The sequence below is a fragment of the Neovison vison genome, chromosome 3 (assembly GCF_020171115.1).
Source record: "Neovison vison isolate M4711 chromosome 3, ASM_NN_V1, whole genome shotgun sequence".
Lineage (NCBI taxonomy): Eukaryota > Metazoa > Chordata > Mammalia > Carnivora > Mustelidae > Neogale > Neogale vison.
This window is the reverse complement of record NC_058093.1, coordinates 210,068,161-210,087,571: the sequence shown is the minus strand read 5'-3', so window position 1 is coordinate 210,087,571 and position 19,411 is coordinate 210,068,161. Positions and strand designations below refer to the sequence as shown.

The 19,411-nt window shown below is 38.5% G+C and overlaps 1 protein-coding gene across 4 annotated transcripts in view; it reads left to right on the top strand.

Moving 5' to 3' along the window:
- SPIRE1 (spire type actin nucleation factor 1) overlaps positions 1 to 19,411 on the top strand; it is a 187,163-nt gene that overhangs the window by 66,886 nt on the left and 100,866 nt on the right. For all 4 annotated transcript variants that reach the window (XM_044243648.1, XM_044243649.1, XM_044243650.1 and 1 more), the window contains exon 3: positions 18,664 to 18,897. In XM_044243648.1, the coding sequence (XP_044099583.1) occupies positions 18,769 to 18,897 (129 nt within the window). In that variant the 5' untranslated portion in view covers positions 18,664 to 18,768. The remainder of the gene's footprint in view (positions 1 to 18,663; positions 18,898 to 19,411) is intronic.

The window sequence follows — 19,411 nt, the reverse complement described above, 5'->3', positions numbered from 1 at the left end:
CAGTTGTTTCTCATTTTCCCCAATGCCCCTTGCCCTTGGCAATTAGTAATCTACTTTCTGTCTCTATAGATTTGTCAGTTCTTGACATTTCATGTAAATAGCATATTGCTTACTGTGGCTGGCTTCTTTCACTTGGTATAGTGCTCTCAAGGTTCATTCATGCTGTAGTATGTATTAGCACTTCACTCCTTTAAATGGCTGAATAATATTCTTTCGTATGGCTATATCATGTTTTCTTTTTCCATTCATCAGTTGAACATTTGGGCCATCACTGTATTTGTAAACTTCTTTTTAATAAAACTAATTCTGTAAATTGCTTAGGAAATTACCATGTTGTAAGGAAAGAGAAATATGTTTATCCTGATTTTTAACTGGAGAAATAAAGAATTGATTTGTTTTCTAGACCTTCACCTCCTATTTAATATAAATGAAGCAATCATGTATAAGCTATTGGAAAATAAGCATAAATAAGCCTTATTTTACTATTAAAATCATGGTGCCTAGATTTTTATTTTATTAATATGAATGTTATTACAGATTTCACTTGTATCACCTTTTTTATTTCATAATTGACAAATATTTGTAGCATCTCACATGTGTTGTAGTTGGATTCACACTGTCCTCATTGCTTTTTGTCCCATTCTAATCCTTACACTAATTTGTGATAGAGAACTCTTGTCACTTCCACCGCAGTAGCAGTCACTGCGGGCTGCCATTTAGCCCAAGGGGCTCAGTTGGGATCGTGTGCACACCCTGTCAAACCAGGTGTAACTTTCTCTCTGACTGAAGAAAGCATTGCTACATGTGCCCAGGATTTATGGGAAATTTTCTCAGTGCAGAGTACTTTTATAAAAAAAGTAGTGAAGGGTTTTTGCAAGAGAGGGACATAATAAAATTTAGATTTTTAAATGGACCACCTTTCTTGATGGCTGGGAAACTTTCAAACCTTTTCTCTTTCTTCATCTCTCCAACATCCACTTCTCCCTCCTTCCTCTCAGTGCTTTTTCCACTCAAGAAAGTAGAAGCAACCTGAAGAGAACTTTCACATTCTCCCACTACCCAATCTACCTCCCTGCATCTGTACCAAACACCTATTCAAGGGTATTATTGCGGAAATAAACAGAAAGCCGTTTTTATCCCGTACCACTGCCTCCATGTCCTCTTCTCATGTTCCCACAGAGACTTACTCCTCAGAGCTTCTCTTGTTGAAGTCATCAGTCAGATAGGAAGAAAATTAGAGGAGTGTGGAATCAAGAGAATATTTTTAAAAAAGAAAAAGGACATGGTCAGCTCTCTCAAATGCTGGTGACAGGTTGCCTTGATGATTCAGCCAAACTATATCCTGCGCTCAGGGCTCTGAATAGAATGGTAGTGTGAAGCAGAGCCAAGGTTCTAAAGGAGTTCTAGTTCCGGTGGAAAAGCAGATAAATTGGTCCCTTTATTTCTTTTTGGAAACCTTAGTAACCCCTGCAGATAAGAGAAATCAGGCCTTTCTGAATGTTGCTGAGTCATAGCACTTCCTAAGACACTGAGCAGCCCTGATGAGGCTTTTTGTTGTGGTGAAATACACACTGTGAAAATTTTTGACCATTTTAAGTGTACAGTTCAGCGGCACTCTGTTCACAGTGTTATGCAGACGTCACCACTGTTTCTAAAAGTTTTTCCTCATTGCATTTGAAACTCTGTACTCTCTGTGTAATGGCTCCCATTCCCCTGTTCCCAGCTCCCTGCTGACCTCTAATCTACTTTCTGTCTCTATAACTTTATCTTCTGTGGCTATTCCATCTAAGTGAAATCACGTTTGTGTTTGTGTGTCTGGTTTAGTTAGCATGTTTTTAGGATTTATCCATGTTGCAGTCTATATCAGAATTTCATTTCTTTTAAAGTCTAAACAGCATTTCATTGTATGTATAGCTCCAGTCATTTTAGAATAAGTTTTACCACTATTTTCTCTGTGTGTTAATAAAGTTTTCCCCTCTCAATGGTGTAAAATTTCTGTCTTGTTCCCAACTGTTCAGATTTGATTGTCCTTGTATTTTTGTATGTGTGTATGTGTGGTTTTTTTTTTTTCCCTCTCCTGAAAGTTCTTAGGGTCTGAGATTTTTGTTTTTTAAGTAGGGAACCAGTTCTAAAATTGAATGGCCCAAGAAAATAGGACGGTCAACTTCCCATTATGATGTTTAGGGTTTTCAGAGACAGTTGTTGATGCAATTTAAAAAAAAAATTCTGTTAAATTGCAGTTTAGTTAGAAACCCGCTTTTAGAAAATAAAGTCCGGTTAACCTCTGTAATTCTTCAACTGTGACATTTCCATGAGCAAAACTTCATATATTTATAGCCTATGTATTCTCTTTTGGTATTCCAGTTCTACAGTTTTCTTATTCTTACAGATGTCAGGATTGGAAAGGACTTTAGTTGGTTTTTCTTAAGTTTACTCTTGAAGAGGCTTAGATACATGGAGATCAAGTAACCAGCTCCGGGTCACACATCACGTAATGAACAGATTCCATCTCATGACTACTGGTCCTATATTCTCTTCACTGCGGAAATACTGTGCTCAGCTCTTTTTAAAAATCAACTTTGTGGCATAACTTAAGTATAACAAAAGCAGATGTTTTAAATGTCCAGTTTAATGAGTTTTAATAAATTTATACCCGTAAATAACCACCACCCCAACCATTTCATCACCCCAGGAAGTTCCCTCTGTAGTCTTTCCCTCCCTCGGCCTGTATTTCATATAAACATGATCATACAGAATGCACTTCTGTGTTCACTGTATTTGCTCAGCAGAATGTTTTTGAGTTTTATTTGTGTTGCTATGAGAAGTAGTGTTCTCCGTTTTATTACTGGGTAGATACACTACAATTTGTTCATCTATTCATCTGTTGATTGATGGGTGGTTTTCAGGTTTTGGCTGTTATGAATAAAGGTGCTCTAGGGCGCCTGGGTGGCTCAGTGGGTTAAGCCGCTGCCTTCGGCTCAGGTCATGATCCCAGAGTCCTGGGATCGAGTCCCGCATTGGGCTCTCTGCTCAGCGGGGAGCCTGCTTCCTCCTCTCTCTCTCTGCCTGCCTCTCTGCCCACTTGTAATCTCTCTCTGTCAAATAAATAAATAAAATCTTTAAAAAAAAAAAAAAAAGGTGCTCTAGGGCATCTGGGTGGCTCAGTGGGTTAAAGCCTCGCATTGGGCTCTCTGCTCAGCAGGGAGCCTGCTTTCCTTCCTCTCTGACCGCCTTTCTGCCTACTTGTGATCTCTGTCTCTATTTATAAACAAATAAAATCTTTTAAAAAAAGGTACTTAGAGCATTGTGTATGAGTCTTTTTGTGGATATATTTAATTTCTTTTGGGTAAATAACTGGGCATACAATTGGTGGGTCATATAATAAAAGTATATACAACTTTTACGAGAAACTGCCAAACTGTTTTTACAATATGGTTGTATCATTTCATTTTTATTCCAGCAATGTACGAGAGTTCTAGTTGTTGCACATCCTCACCAATATTTCTTATTGTCCGTCTTTTAAATTTTAGCAGTTTTAGAGGATGTAAAATGTTACCTGGTCATTTTGATGGGCATTTCCATCATAACTAATGATACAGAGCATTTATACATATGCTTAAAGGCCTCTTGTGTATCGCCTTTTGTGGTGTTCAAATATTTTGCCTACTTTTTATTAGATTATTTTATTACTGAATTCAAAATTTAAAAAATATATTCTAAATTGAAGTCAGATTTATATTTACATTTATATTTGTCAGGTATATACATATATATTATACATAATTTTGCCCATTGTGTGACTTACAACTTGGCCATTCATTTTGTTATTTTTGTCTTTTAAAGAGCAAAATTTTTAATTTTGGTGAAATCTAATTTTTCAATTTTTTTCTCCCATGATTTATTTTGGTCTTGTATAACAAATACTTGCCGATTTCAAATTCAGACATGAATATGTATATATAAAATACTTAAAATCTATAAAATCTATAAAAATCTATAAAAAAGTGTTATATAAATTTTTCCTTTGTGTTTTGCTAGAAGTGTAATAGATTTAACTTTTACATTTTGATAAAAGATTCATTTAAAAATAATTTTTGTGTATGTTCAAGAGGTCCAGGTTTATTTTCCATGTAGACATCTAGTTGTTCCAGCACCATTTGTTGAAATGGTATCTTTCCTCCATTGAACTACTTTGACACATTCGTTTAAAAATCAATTGATTATATAGTATAGGATTAATTATGAATTCTCTGTTCCATATGTCACCTTTATACCAATAGTACTCAGTCGTGATTACTGCGGCTTTTTCTAAGTGTTGAAATCAGGTAATGTCAGTCATCTGACTTTGTTATCTTTTCCAAAATTTGTGTTGGCTATCCCATAGATATTTTTAAATCAGGTTGTTAATTTCCCTAAAAGTCCTCCGAGAGTTTTGATTGGGATCATATTGACTTTTAAGTCAATTTGGAGAGAACTGCCGTTTGGAAAATATTTAGTCCTTGAGATCATGAAGTTCGTATATTTCTCCACTTAAGGCAGATCTTTCGTTTCTTTCAGCAGTGTTTTGTAGTTTTCACTATTGAGTTCTTCCAACTTTTGGTCAGTTAGGTCTTTCAGGGAGTTTGTCTGTTCATCTGAAGCTATAAATTTCTTCCCAATCGTCGTTTTAGTTGCACTCCAAGGATTTGGATATATATTTTCATTTTCATGAAATATTTTTGAATTTGAGATTTCTTCTTTGACCTAAAGTTTATTTAGAAGTGTGCTATTTAATTTTTCATCTACATTTGAAATGAATGATTATTCTGCTATTTTTTGTGCTGTTGATAGTCATCTGTCATAGGGTAGAAGTCAGTTAACAGCAGGGAAATGTGACAAGGGTAAGAATCAATTCTGGAGTGAATAGGACTATTTCACAGAGGAGGTAATACTGAGCTGGGATTTCAGGGATAGGTGGGATTTGTCAGAGAGAAATGCCATCAGCAGAGAGTTGCTTGATAAAGAAAGGTATGGTAATATAAAAACGATTGAAGTGATAGTGCAGTGTGGAGCTGTGAGTGGAAAAGTTCACAGGGCTCAGAAGGTAAAAGACTTAGAATGGCATGTAAATGAATTTATGACATACCCACATAAAAGTGCTCAGGAAATAATAGTGAATAAAGGAGTCAATCTCATACATGTGCAAATGGACCTTTTTGCCACTTAATAACAGCAAAGGAAAAAAATCATTCTAAATTTTAGGGAAAGAGTTTTTTATTTTGTTTTGTTGCCTTTTTTTTTTTTAAGAAGTGACTAACCTCTGTTGGAGGTCAGATTTGCTGAACAAAGGTCATAGAATAACTATTTTGTCCCTGTCAGGAACTCTGGCCTCTTTTCATTATCTTCAACTTTTCCTCCTCTACTTTCTTTTTATCACTATTTAAACATGCTTAAGGCTCAGTAATCTTGAAAAATAATTTTAAAAAAAACACAACTTACCTTTCCTCTTTCATCTCCAGCTGCTGTCACATATTTCCCTTTGTCTTCATAAAAATTACTTTTTTAAAAGTTTATTTATTTAAGTAATCTCTACATGCAACGTGGGGCTCGAACTCATGACCCTAAAAATAAGAGTCACATGCTTCTCCAACTGAGCCAGCCAGGTGCCCCTGTCTTCATAAAAATTTCTGATCCTACTGTGTACACACAGCACTGTTTACTTACCCAGACTGCCCATGCTAAAGTCACCATAACCTTTGCTTCACTAAATCCAGGGGATGTGTTCTAGACCTTCCCTTACCTCATCCACATTCAATACACATGCCCATGTCTTCCTTCTTGAAATATTTTCTCTCTTTGACTTTTGTGATATCATAATCATTTGACTCATCCTTCTGTCCCTTCCCCATTACTGGTGCTCCTTTACTGTCTAGTTTCTTCATTTTTATCTGCTGGCCAATCATTAAGTGTTTGATTCTTCTTCCCTTGTATATTTTTCTCCCCTTAAGCTCCCTCATACACTCATGACTTTGTTGATCAATCATTTGTCAAGGAATCCCCCTTTGTGACCCTCGCTCAGTCTTCTGCAGTCCATCGAGAAAATTGCCAAGCCCAAGATCACCTAGTTTTTCTCCTATGTTATCTATTAGTTTTATAATTTTGCATTTTGCTTTCAGGTTTATGATCCTTTTTGAGTTAATTTTTGGGAAAGTTGTAAGGTGTGTGTCTAGATTTATATTTTTGCATATGGATGTCCTGCAATTCCAGCACCGTTTGAAGAAAAGACTGTCCTTTCTCCACTGAATCGCCTTTGCTCCTTTGTCAAAGTTCAGTTTGCTATATTTTTGTGCATCTGTTTCTAGGCTTTATTCTGCTTCATTGATCTATTTGTATTCTTTTGCCAGTACCATAGTCTTTTTTTTTTTTTTAAGATTTTATTTATTTATTTGACAGAGAGCGAGATCACAAGTAGGCAGAGAGGCAGGCAGAGAGGAAAGGAAGCCAACTCCCTGCTGAGCAGAGAGCCCGAAGCGGGGCTTGATCTCAGGACCCTGGGATCATGACCTGAGCCAAAGGCAGAGGCTTTAACCCACTGAGCCACCCAGGTGCCCCCCACATTGTCTTGATTACAATGGCTTGATATCTTTTAAAAATAAAATATGATCAGATCATCCCACTCTCCAGATCACTTCAGTGGCCTGCCTTTGCTATTACGTGATGAAGATTCCCTTCCTTCATATAGCTTATATGAGGCCCTCTGTTCTGTGTGAAGCCTCCCTCCCAAACTCTTAGATTCTTCCCAGCTCTTCCTTTGTCATTAGGACTTTTTTTTCCCCAATCATTCCTTGTTATTCTTGACCTTCAGGCCTTTATACTCACTGTTTCCTCTCTAGAATTCTACTGTAACTCCCTCCTCTCCTGGTTAGCTCTACTTGCCTTTTAGGTCTTCAGTTAAAATGTATTGCTTTAACATGGGCTTCCTGAATCTTCAGATTAGATGAGGGCTCCTTATTATACATTCCCATAACACCCTCTCTTCTTTATTATAATGTTTAGCACAATGTATGATTTATTTATTCTCTGTTTTGTCTAAAACAGAATCTCTGTGAAGACCAGAGACCTCCCAGAGGTGTTTTTTTGTTATTCCTTTTCTATTGCTGTACAGCTGCTCTTGGTAATACCTATCAACTGAATTAATGAGAGGAGGGAAGAGCACTGTGTACACTGGACATTAACTAGATTCACTAAATGTGCTTTCTTTGGATAGATTTGACTAGATGTGAGGCTGCCTTGGTTAGTATTTAGAGATTGCAGCAGGAAATTTTATTAAATCTTTTATATTTTTGTGAGCAAGGTAGAGAAGTGTCAGATAAGTAAGGGTTACCTTGTAATCAGTGTCAGCTTGAGAAAATGGTCTCTGGTGTTCTGAAGGGTTACTTAGTTGCAACTACCTTATTTAACATTTAAATCAATTTTTTGAAGACTCAGAAGGCATACCCATATTGGCAGATTTTAAAGTTTAGAAATGATAGTAAATGAATTAGATGGTAGACTCTTAGGAACTCTAAAAAAATCAATCAAAATACAAAGGTAAAATAGACTTGAGGTAAATCCTTTTACCAGGATTATATAATCTCTTTACAAACACTAGCTACAATTATGTTTCACTTATTCTACTAAGATAGAAAGATGGCTAACTATTATGTGGTGTGTATTACTTATCACTCTGGTTGAATATAAACCTAAAATGTCAGCAATTTAATGGTTTAGCAGAAATAAGAATATAAAACTGGGTATAGAAGTATGTGATGTAGAACAAGGAAGATGCCTATTTTTGGTATTCTTTAATGATTGTACTACATGTGGCATAGGATTTAATACTGGGTGCCACATTTTGGGCAGATGTTGGCAGACTAGGAGATATTCAGATGTGCAGCTTAGTTACAGTAGAATTCTGGACATGGAATCTCCTAAGTAGCAAAGCCAGTTTGGAGTCCTGGCTTTGTTACTTCTTAACTGGTACTAAACAATTTATTGATCCTCTTTTAAGTTTTCTCATCTTTAAAATGGAGATAATGTCTACCTCACAGGATTGTGACAAAGGAAAACATGTTCCTAATAAAATGTTATACAAGTATAAGGAAATCTCACCATCTAATTGGCAAAGGGACCTGAAGAGTTGAAGAAACTGTTTTTAATTTTTAGACAGGAGAAGAGGGGCTTTTGGCCATGAGGCATGATGTGAAGGCAGTAGCAGCTGCTGTTTGTTTGAGGCACCTTGCTTGACAATGTTGGTATAGGTTGTACCATTTCATCAGACTTGGCATTAAAGACTTTCCTGCTATTATATAACTTTAATGTGTTTGGCAAAGATTTTAAAGCACATACTCTGTGCTAGGCATTGTAGCAAATACCAAGAAGAATCATACTTGATCACTGTCCTAAAGAAGTTTACAGTCAGTAAAGGAGACAAAGATGGACTCAGATATTTTTAGGAAGTACAAGTTAATATGAAGAGGGGCCAGATGAAGGGAGTTAGCATGGTAAGAGGAAGACTGCATGTGGGCTCAGTGGGCTGACATCAACCTTGAGTGCTTTACATGAAACACTGGTGTTGGTGGGTGTGCTGTTGCTCTGTAGTGAGACTGCCCTGGGTGATGACGTGGCTGGGTCTAGAGGCCAGAGAACACTCAGTTTCATTCATGTGTCTCTACCCTGAGCTGGAGGGCTTTATATCGAGCTATCACTCATGAGAGGTAATAAGTCATGATGATGTAGCAGCCTCAAATTTCGGAATATGTGGTTTTTATTCAATGCCTTCTTTCCTCCACCCTTTATCAGTTGGTTGGGCTTTAAAAGCACAGCTTTCTAGTGCGCTTCACTTGTTCTGTTTAACTTGAAGGTTTTATGTTGTAATTTCTGTTTGCTTTATTGAGTGTTAGAGTATCTGGAAGTGTCTGGGGTGGGGGTGGGGAGGTGTGGAGCCAATGTGACAGGACATGAATGATGATTTTCCAGCTGCCTGGAGACTGGTAGTTCAGATGAATATTTTAGATCTGACACTGCTGTTCCCCATCGATTTTCTTAACATTTCCAGAGGTTTTGGCAAGTGAGTTTCTAAAAAGAGTCTAAGGAAGTATATATCTAGGCAAGCTGGTATGTCTAGGTACAGTTATGCTTTAATTATTGTCCTGGTGGTCATCCCCGTTCCATAGCTCAAGACTATCTAACAAACTGGGTATATGTTTTAACAAAAGGTTAGAAGTTCCCTCGGTCCATGGAGGTAGTGAGTCACCTGGTACACACATCAGTCGAATAATGCCCAGCCTTGTTATGCTGTGTTCCCAAGAGGCTTGGTTAGATCCAGAACTACTTCATGGTTCACACATAAATCAGGAAAGGTGAATAGATTTAGGATGTTTGAACCAGGTTAGATTTAGTTTATCCTTAAGCTAAGAGACAGACCCTCTAGAAAGTTTTAGAGGATATTCAGGGCTGGATCACCACTATAGTGGTCTGTTGCAATGAAATTGAAGTGGCAGGTATGTTTGCCTATGTCTATAAATTCCATATCCAATTTTCAGCCATCCAGGTCTGAATGGAAAGAATTTATATTTTGGTTCATTTTTTCTTTTTCTTTTCAAGATTTTATTTATTTGACAGAGAGAGACACAGTGAGAGAGGGAACACAAGCAGCAAGAGAGGGAGTGGAAGAGGGAGAAGCAGCCCTCCAGCTGAGCAGGGAGCCTGAAGCGTGGCTCCATCCCAGGACCCTGGGCTCATGACCTGAACCGAAGGCAGACACTTAATGACTGAGCCATCCAGGCGCCCTGGTTCATTCTTTCATTAACTATTAAGTCTTTGGTGTTTGTAAAATAATGTAAAGACAAAGATGAATCCTAGAGGATTTTTGCCTTCAAGGAGTTTAACCTTGCGGGGGGGAATTAAGATCGGTACATAATTAACTATAATCCAAGTTAAAAAGTGGAGTGTACCATATAAAGGTATGAGTTAATATGGTGATTTTGAAGGGAAAAAATGATTGTTTTCCTCAAGGAAGAACAGCAGGTAGAGACTGTAATGTGATGACAGCTGGCAGCTGCTAATCAGGGTCAGCAAGTCATTATGCAAGAGATTTCTTTGATTGGGGAGATGGAAAAATGAATAGGATTTGGACATACAAAATTACAGGAGAAAGTCCATGTAGAAAGTAGAAACAATACTGAGTATGTCATAAAGGCAAAGTATAGAGCAAATAAAGGAAAGAGTAAGAAACCAGTACAGTTGGACAACAGTGTACATGAGTGATAAAGAAAACAAGGTTGGAAAGGTAAATCATAGTAAGATGAGAAAAAAGGTCGGAATGTTAGAGTGTATTTGTCATTTAAGACCTGCTCTACTGCTCTGGGAATGTCTGTCTAGACACACCTTTTACTATGACTGTGAGAAACAAATTTATGAGGGGAGCCCTGGCATCCTTGGAGAGCTCTGTGATCACTCTTCATAGGTTAGACTTTACAGAAGGGGCACTGCAGTCACTGATTTGGGGAACCTAAATCCAAGGGAGTAGTTGGATCCTGGAGTGCAGAGACCCGGTGGCAGTACTCAGTGATCACAGGCAAAGTTGATCTGGTTAGCATAATGAATTATAGAGTCAAAGCAGCAATCAGAATAGTCTGGTGCCTAGAATAGTCTGATGGCATTGGCTACTTGATCATGGTGTTCCTAGAAGTAAAATAGATAGGAAGCTTATTGAATTCTGACCTGTATAATCAGAAACAGTTCTAGGTTAAGTGAACAAAAGTCTAACTTGAACCATGAAAACACAGTTATGACACTTAGTCAATTCCCAGACTTGAGCCATTTACAGATCCAGAACCCTTTGTATGAAGGAGAGGCCATGTCCTGCTGAGGAAGGACCCCTCTACACTACTAAAAATTTACATTGTTAATTTTCCTTCCAACCATCCCCAAAGGGGATGCACTGCACTGGGGAAAAGAATTAATCAGATTATTTGGGAAGGACTGGGTATTGGCTCTGAACTGACACTGATTTTAGTAGACCCAGAAACGTCACTGTTTCATCTCTGTAAACACGGTCTACCAGCTTACAGAGGTCAGATGATCAGTGGGGTTGTCACTCAGGTCCATCTCACAGAGAGACCAGTGTATCTGTGAACCCATCCTGAATCTAGTTATTCTCTAATTCTGGAATGCATAATCGGAATAAATATACTTAGCATTTGACAGAATCCCCATATTCATTCCCTGACCAATGAAGTAAATCTCTTTTGGTGGGGCACACCAAGTAGTCTACTAGAACTGCCTCTATGTAGGACAGTGGTACACTAAAAGCAGTAGCACATTTCTCAGGGTGGGGGGTGGAGTAACAGAGACTAGTGCCGCCATCAAGGACTTGAAGGATGCAGGAGTAGCGATTCCCACATTTCTTTCTTTTTTTTTTTAATTTTTAATTTTTTATAAACATATATTTTTATCCCCAGGGGTACAGGTCTGTGAATCGCCAGGTTTACACACTTCACAGCACTCACCAAAGCACATACCCTCCCCAATGTCCATAACCTCACCCCCTTCTCCCAACCCCCCTCCCCCCAGCAACCCCCAGTTTGTTTTGTGAGATTAAGAGTCACCTATGGTTTGTCTCCCTCCCAGTCCCTTCCTGCCCCATTTATTCTTCTCCTACCCACTTAAACCCCCATGTTGCATCACCACTTCCTCATATCAGGGAGATCATATGGTAGTTGTCTTTCTCTGCTTGACTTATTTCGCTAAGCATGATACGCTCTAGTTCCATCCATGTTGTCGCAAATGGCAAGATTTTGTTTCTTTTGATGGCTGCATAGTATTCCATTGTGTATATATACCACATCTTCTTGATCCATTCATCTGTTGATGGACATCTAGATTCCCACATTTCTAATCAGCCTACCTATTTGGCCTGTGCAGAAGACAAATGGATCATGGAGAAGGACACTGTATTATTGTAAGCTAACCAAATGGTGGCTTTAGCTGCAGCTGCTATACCAGATGTGGCTTCATTGCTTGAGTAAATTAACACATTCCCTGGTACCTAGTATGCAGCTGTTATCTGACAAATGTTCTTTCTCTATACCTGTCAATAAGACCACCAGAAGCAGTTTGCTTTCACCTGGCAAGGCCAGCAGGACACCTTCACTGGCCTACCTCAGGGGTGTATCAGCTTTCCAGAGCTGTGTCATAATTTAGTTCATAGGGATCTTGATTGCCTTTTTCTTCTCTAAGATACCACACTTGTCCGTTATGTTGATGATATTATGCTGGTTGGCCCTAGTGAGTGAGAAACAGCAACTACTTTAAATTTATTGGTAAGACATTTATGTGTTAGAACATTGGAAATAAATCTGATAAAAATTCAGGGGACTTTCACCTCAGTGAAATTTTTAAGAGTCTGGTGGTGTGGTTCAGAGATATCTTTTCTAGGGTGAAGGATAAGTTGTTGCATCAGTCCCCACCCCCAAACCCTCAACAAAAATGAGGCATAATGGCTAGTAGCTTCTTTACGTTTTGGAGTCAACATATTCCTATAAATATATTGTATTACTCTGGCCCATACCAAATGACCCAGAAAGTTTCTAGTTTTGAGTGAGAAGCAGAACAAGAGAAGGCTCCACAACAAGTCCAGGTTGCTTGTAAGCTACCCTGTCACATGGGCCATGTGGTCCAGCAAATCCAATGGTGTTTGAGTTGACAGTAGATGGAGCTGCTGTATGGAGCTTTTGGCAAGCCCCAATAGGCAAATTACAGTGCAGACCCTTAGGATTTTGGAGCAAAGCCCTGCCATCCTTTGTGGATAATTATCCTCCTTTTGTGAAGCAGCTCTTGGCCAGCTACTGGGCCATAGTACAGACTGAACACTTAACCACAGTCCATCAAGTTACCATGTGACCTGAGTTGTCCATCATGAACTGGGTATTGTCTGACCCTTTAAACCATGAAGTTGGGTGTGCATAGCAACACTGCATCATCACTTGGAATGGCATACATGTGATTGGGTGTAAGTGGACCCGTAAAGCACTGCCCAGATGTACTTCTGCTACACTCCCTTCTCTTTCCTAGCCTCTACTCTATTTGCCTTCTGGGAAGTTCTACAGTCAGCTGACAGAAGAAGAGAAGACCTGGGCCTGGTTTACAGATGGTTCTGTATAATATTCAGGTGCCAGCCTAAAGAGGACAGTTAGCATGTAGCCCCTTTCAAGGATGTCCCTGAAGGACAGTGCTAAAGGGAAATCCTCCCAGTGGGTAGAATTTGAAAAGTATACCTGGTTGTGCACTTTGTTTGGAGGGAATATGATTGCCATATTGGTGAAAAGGAAATCTGGGGAATAGATATGTGGATAGACTTCTCTGGGGGAAAAAAAAGTGAAGATATTTGTCTGAGGTGAATGCTCACCAAAGAGTGACTTCGTTACAGAAGGATTTTATTTTAAAAATTTTATTTATTTGACAGAGAGAGAGATACCACAAGTAGGCAGAGAGGCAGAGAGAGAGAGGGAAACAGGCTCCCTGCTGAGCAAAGAGCCCGATGCGGAGCTTGATCCCAGGACTCTGAGATCATGACCTGAGCTGAAGGCAGATAGATGCTTAACCCACTGAGCCACCCAGGCACCCCAAGAGAAGGATTTTAATATTCAAGTGGATGGAGTGGATGGGATGACCTGTTTTGTGGATACAAGTCAGCCTCCTTTCCCAGCTACCTTGTTATCACACAGTGGGCTTGTGAACATGGCTACAATGGCAGGGATGGAGATTTTACAGGAGCTTATCAACGTAGATTTCCATTCACCAGGGTTGACCTAGCTTTAGCCACTGGTGGAGAGCCGGATCTGCCATCAAGCAGAGACTAACTCTACGTCCTCAATATGGCACTGGGTGATCAGCCAATCAATCTGGCAGCAGGTTGAGTACATAGGACTGCTTCCACCATGGAAGGGGCAGCATTTTGTTCTTACTGGGAGAGTTACTTACTTTTGATATGGATTTGCCTTCCTCGCATGCAGTGCTTCTGCCAAAACTAGGATTCATAGCGGTGCCTGGGTGACTCAGTGGGTTAAAGCCTCTGCCTGTGGTTCAGGTCATGATCTCAGGGTCCCAGGATGGAGCCCCGCATCAGACTCTCCGCTAAGCAGGGACCCTGCTTCCCTCTCTCTCTGCCTGCCTCTCTGCCTACTTGTGATCTCTCTCTCTCTCTCTCTCTCTCCCTCTCCCTCTCTCTCTCAAATAAATAAATAAATAAATACATCTTTTTTTTTTTAAAATTAGGATTTATAAAATGCTTTATTCACCATCATTGTATTCCACACAGCATTACTTCTGATCAAGGAACTCGATAGGAAATAGTGTGGAATTCACTGGTCTTAGTATGTTTCCCACTATCCTGAAGCAGCAGACTTGATAGCATAGTAGAATGGACTTTAAGGAGGCTAAGGAGATGAGTATGAGTGCCAGATTCACAAGGGATAAACTTGTGATGGTTAATTTTGTGTGTCATCTTTTGTTATTTTTTTGAGTGTAATTGACACATAGTGTTACATTAGTTTCAGGTGTACAGCATAGTGAGTGATTCCACAAGTGTATACATTATGCTGTGCCCACCACAACACTATTACAAGATCATTGACTCTATTCCTTATGCTGTGCCTTTTTTCAAAAATATTTTCTTTGTTTATTTCAGAGAGAGCATGAGTTGGGGGGGAGCAGAGGGAGAGGGAGAAGCAGACTTCTCATTGAGCAGGGACCCTGACACAGGGCTCAATTGTAGGACCCTGGGGTCATGACCTGAGTAGAAAGCAAATGTTTCACTGACTGAGCCACCCAGTTGACTCTATGGTGTGCCTTTTATGTGACTTATTCATTCTATAACTGGAATCCTTTATTTCCCATTCCCCTTCACCCGTTGTGCCCATCCCCCAATGCCCCTCTCCTCTGGCAACCATCAATTTGTTCTCTGTATTTATTCATTTGTTTTGTTTTTTATTTTTTTTTCCAATTTATTTATTTTCAGAAAAACAGTATTCGTTATTTTTTCACCACACCCAGTGCTCCATGCAAGCTGTGCCCTCTATAATACCCACCGCCTGGTACCCCAACCGCCACCCCCCCGCCACTTCAAACCCCTCAGATTGTTTTTCAGAGTCCATAGTCTCTCATGGTTCATCTCCCCTTCCAATTTACCCAAAAGCACATACCCTCCCCAATGTCCATAACCCTACCCCCCTTCTCCCAACCCCCCTCCCCCCAGCAACCCACAGTTTGTTTCGTGAGATTAAGAGTCACTTATGGTTTGTCTCCCTCCCTATCCCATCTTGTTTCATGGATTCTTCTCCTACCCACTTAAGCCCCCATGTTGCATCACCACTCCCTCATATCAGGGAGATCATATGATAGTTGTCTTTCTCCGCTTGACTTATTTCGCTAAGCATGATACGCTCTAGTTCCATCCATGTTGTCGCAAATGGCAAGATTTCGTTTCTTTTGATGGCTGCATAGTATTCCATTGTGTATATATACCACATCTTCTTGATCCATTCATCTGTTGATGGACATCTAGGTTCTTTCCATAGTTTGGCTATTGTGGACATTGCTGCTATAAACATTTGGGTGCACGTGCCCCTTTGGATCACTACGTTTGTATCTTTAGGGTAAATTCCCAGTAGTGCAATTGCTGGGTCATAGGGCAGTTCTATTTTCAACATTTGGAGGAACCCCCATGCTGTTTTCCAGAACAGTTAACAAAACCAAAAGACAACTGACAGAATGGGAGAAGATATTTGTTTTGTTTTTTAGATTGCACATATATGTGCACTCATATAGTATTGGTCTTTCCCAGTCTTATTTATTTCACTTAACTTAATACCCTCTGGGTCTCTCCGTGTTGTTGCAATGGCAAGATCTCATCCTTTTCTTTGACTGCATAATATTTGTGTGTGCGTGTGCATGCATGCACATGCATACCACATCTTCCTTATCTATTTGTCTATCAGTGGACGCTTAGGTTGCTTCCGTATCTTGGCTATTGTATGTAATGCTGCGATAAACATAAGGGTACATGTATCCTTTCGAATTAGTGTTTTTGTTTTCTTTGGGTAAATATTCAGTAGTGGAGTACTGGATTTAATTTGCAATTCTTTTTTTTTAATTTTATGGCAATTTCTATTTTTAATTTTTTGATGAACCTCCATACAGTTTTCCACAGTGGGTGTATCAATTTACATTTTATAAACAGTGCATGAAGGTTCCTTTTTCTTTGTATCCTCACCAATACTTGTTATTTCTTGTCTTTTTTATTTTAGGTATTCTGACAGTTGTGAGGTCATATCTCATGGTGTGTTGGATTCTCATTTCTCTGATGATTAGTGATATTGAGCATTTTTTCATGTATCTTTCGGCTATCTGTATGTCTTCTTTGGAAAAATGTCTATTCAGGTCCTCTGCCCTTTTTTGACATGATTGTTTTTTGATGTGGAGTTATAAAAGTTTTTTATGTACTTTAGATATTAACCCCTTATTGGATATCCCATTTGCAAATATCTAATATCTAAAATAGGTTGCCTTTTTGTTTTGTCGATTATTTCCATCACAGTACAATTCTTTTTATTTTGATGTGGTCCTGATTGTTTATTTTATCTTTTTTTCTCTTCAACTTTGAAAATAAGGATTGGAGTTCCAATCAGACTATACAAATCAATTAAAATATTCTGTATTTTCAAAAAAAAATAATGAATACTGTTTTTCTGAAAATAAATAAATTGGAGAAAAAAAAAGAAAATATTCTGTATTTTCAGTGAGAAATAGTAAAAAAAAAACCAGTATTGTTTAAAAATCAGAAGTTGAATTTTTAAGTCATATTCATTTTGAAACTTATGTTGAGAAAATGCTATCTCACTTGATAAGGTAAATTTCAGATTTTGTGGAGATTTTTTTGAGTGAATGCCCTGAGTGCTTTTAAGGACTATAGTATATGTGATGACAATAATTCTATTGTTTAATTTATCTTAAAACTTCTGACTTTTCCTTTTCTTCGATACCACCTAAAAAACTTTTTAAAATAGACAGCATTGATGATGGCTACAAGTGGGATGAAGAAAAGGATAGATTTTTTTGTTTGTTTATGGGGATAGCTGAATAAACACTGGAAAAAGGAGACCTGGGGCAAGTAAGAGAGGGAGATAACATTTATTCACTACTTGTTATAAGTCAGATATTGTACTAGGTTCTTCCATTCATGTGAGTGGCATTTAGTCTTAAAATCTCATGAGATGTAGATAATCACTGATACTCATTTTACAGATAAGAAAAATCATGACTAAAATAAATAATTTGCCCTGAGTCAAAAGGTCAGTGGTGAAAGACAGCATTTATTATTTTTTTAAAAGATTTTATTTATTTATTTATTAGAGAGAGACAGAGCAAGAGAGCGCAAGCTGGGGGACGGGGAGGGGCAAAGGAAGGGCAAGGAGCAGGCTCCTTGGGGATCACGACCTGAGCAAAAGACAGACACTTAACTGACTGAGCCATCCAGGCACCCCAAAAGTCAGCATTTAATCCTAAATCTTTGGCTTCATTGCCTGTGTTCTTCCCGAAAAAGAGCTAAGGTGAAATGAGCCATTAACATTGCAAAATAAAACAGAAGGATTGTTTATATGTGATTCTTCTGAGCAGAAAAGAAAGGCTGTGTTGAGGAATAGAATAAAATACCTATATTGGCAGAAGTCTAAAGCATCTGTGAGGATGATATTAGACAGTGATATATACCCAGTGTTCCTAAAGCAGGTTTATATTTCACGAGGTACTGTTGGTAGAGTTGTGGGGGAGGGAGGATTATCTATCCACCACAATGAAATCAGAGTTTGAAAAAGTCTTTCATTTGTTTATATCACATGAGAAATATGTTCCAATAATTAAATGGAACTTACTGAGCAGTGTGTAGCTACATATAGATTTTGTTGTTGTTGTTTTAGCTTAAGTTAGCTGCTAGTAGTAACTGAGTTTTGTTTTTTTTTTTAAGATTTTACTTATTTATTTGACAGAGAGAGAGATCACAAGCAGGCGGAGAGTCAGACAGAGAGAGAGAGAGAGAGAAGCAGGCTCCCGCCAAGCAAAGAGCCCGATGCGGGGCTCGATCCCAGGACACTGAGATCATGACCTGAGCCGAAGGCAGCGGCTTAATCCACTGAGCCACCCAGGCGCCCCAGTAACTGAGTTTTCAATCTCTCAGATCACTGGTATTTCTGTGAAATAGACTTTGATAAACACTGGTATAAGAGTTCTTTGATAGCTCTTTCTGATCTCAGAAATATCTTTTGGAAATACGGAAAATCCACCTGGTTAGTATTTTATATGAAAGGATAACATAGATTTTAGTGTATATTATAAATCTAAGAAAACAGAAAGTTTGTGTATTGTTATATATTGGATTGAAGAAATCACAAAAAATTCCCATCTGGGATTTTTTTTTTTAATGCATAGGTAAGACTTAAATATCCCCTCAAATCTAATTTGTTACCGGTTTAAACCGATAAGCTAGACTAAACCTAGCTTAAGTGTCATACTAAATATTTTGTCTTGCAGTTAGCTCTGTAAAGCTGTTTAGTCATCTCCATTAATCACCTTCTTTAATGTGTCTAGGTTATTGAATCTCTGGGAATTGTTATTTATAAAGCGCTGGACTATGGTTTGAAGGAGAATGAAGAAAGGGAGTTAAGCCCTCCTCTGGAGCAGCTCATTGATCACATGGCCAATACAGTGGAAGCTGATGGCAGCAACGATGAAGGCTATGAGGCTGCAGATGAAGGCCTGGAAGATGAAGAAGATGAAAAGAGAAAAGTTTCAGCCATCCGGTCATATAGAGATGTCATGAAGGTAAAGAGGCAATTTACATAGTATTTCTTTTCTTTTCTTTTTTTTGAGTTGTAAAATTGCTTTAAAGTATTTCTTTTTTTAAGAATTGTTATTTCACTTTAGACTGTAGAGAACAAACTAGTGGTTACAGGGGGATGGTGAAAATAGGTGATGGGATTTGAGGAGTGCCTGTGTTGTGATGAGCAGCAGGTGTTGTACGCTTGAAACTAATATACTGTATGTTAACTAAGTGGAATTTAAATAGAAACTTTAAAAAAAAAGCATATGGGAAAAAAGTTATAAACTAAAAAAAAGCAAATGGGAATTAAGCATCTAATAAAAGGTCTTAGATCTTCAGCTATTAGTGAAAGGAATAAGGAACTAAAACATTCCTGGTTTTGTGATTTGTTCACAACCTCAACATGGCCATTTTTGTTTTTAAGATTTTATTTATTTATTTATTTATTTATTTTATTTGAGAGAGGGAGCACATGAGACAGGGGAAGTCAGATGCAGTACTTGATCCCAGGACTCC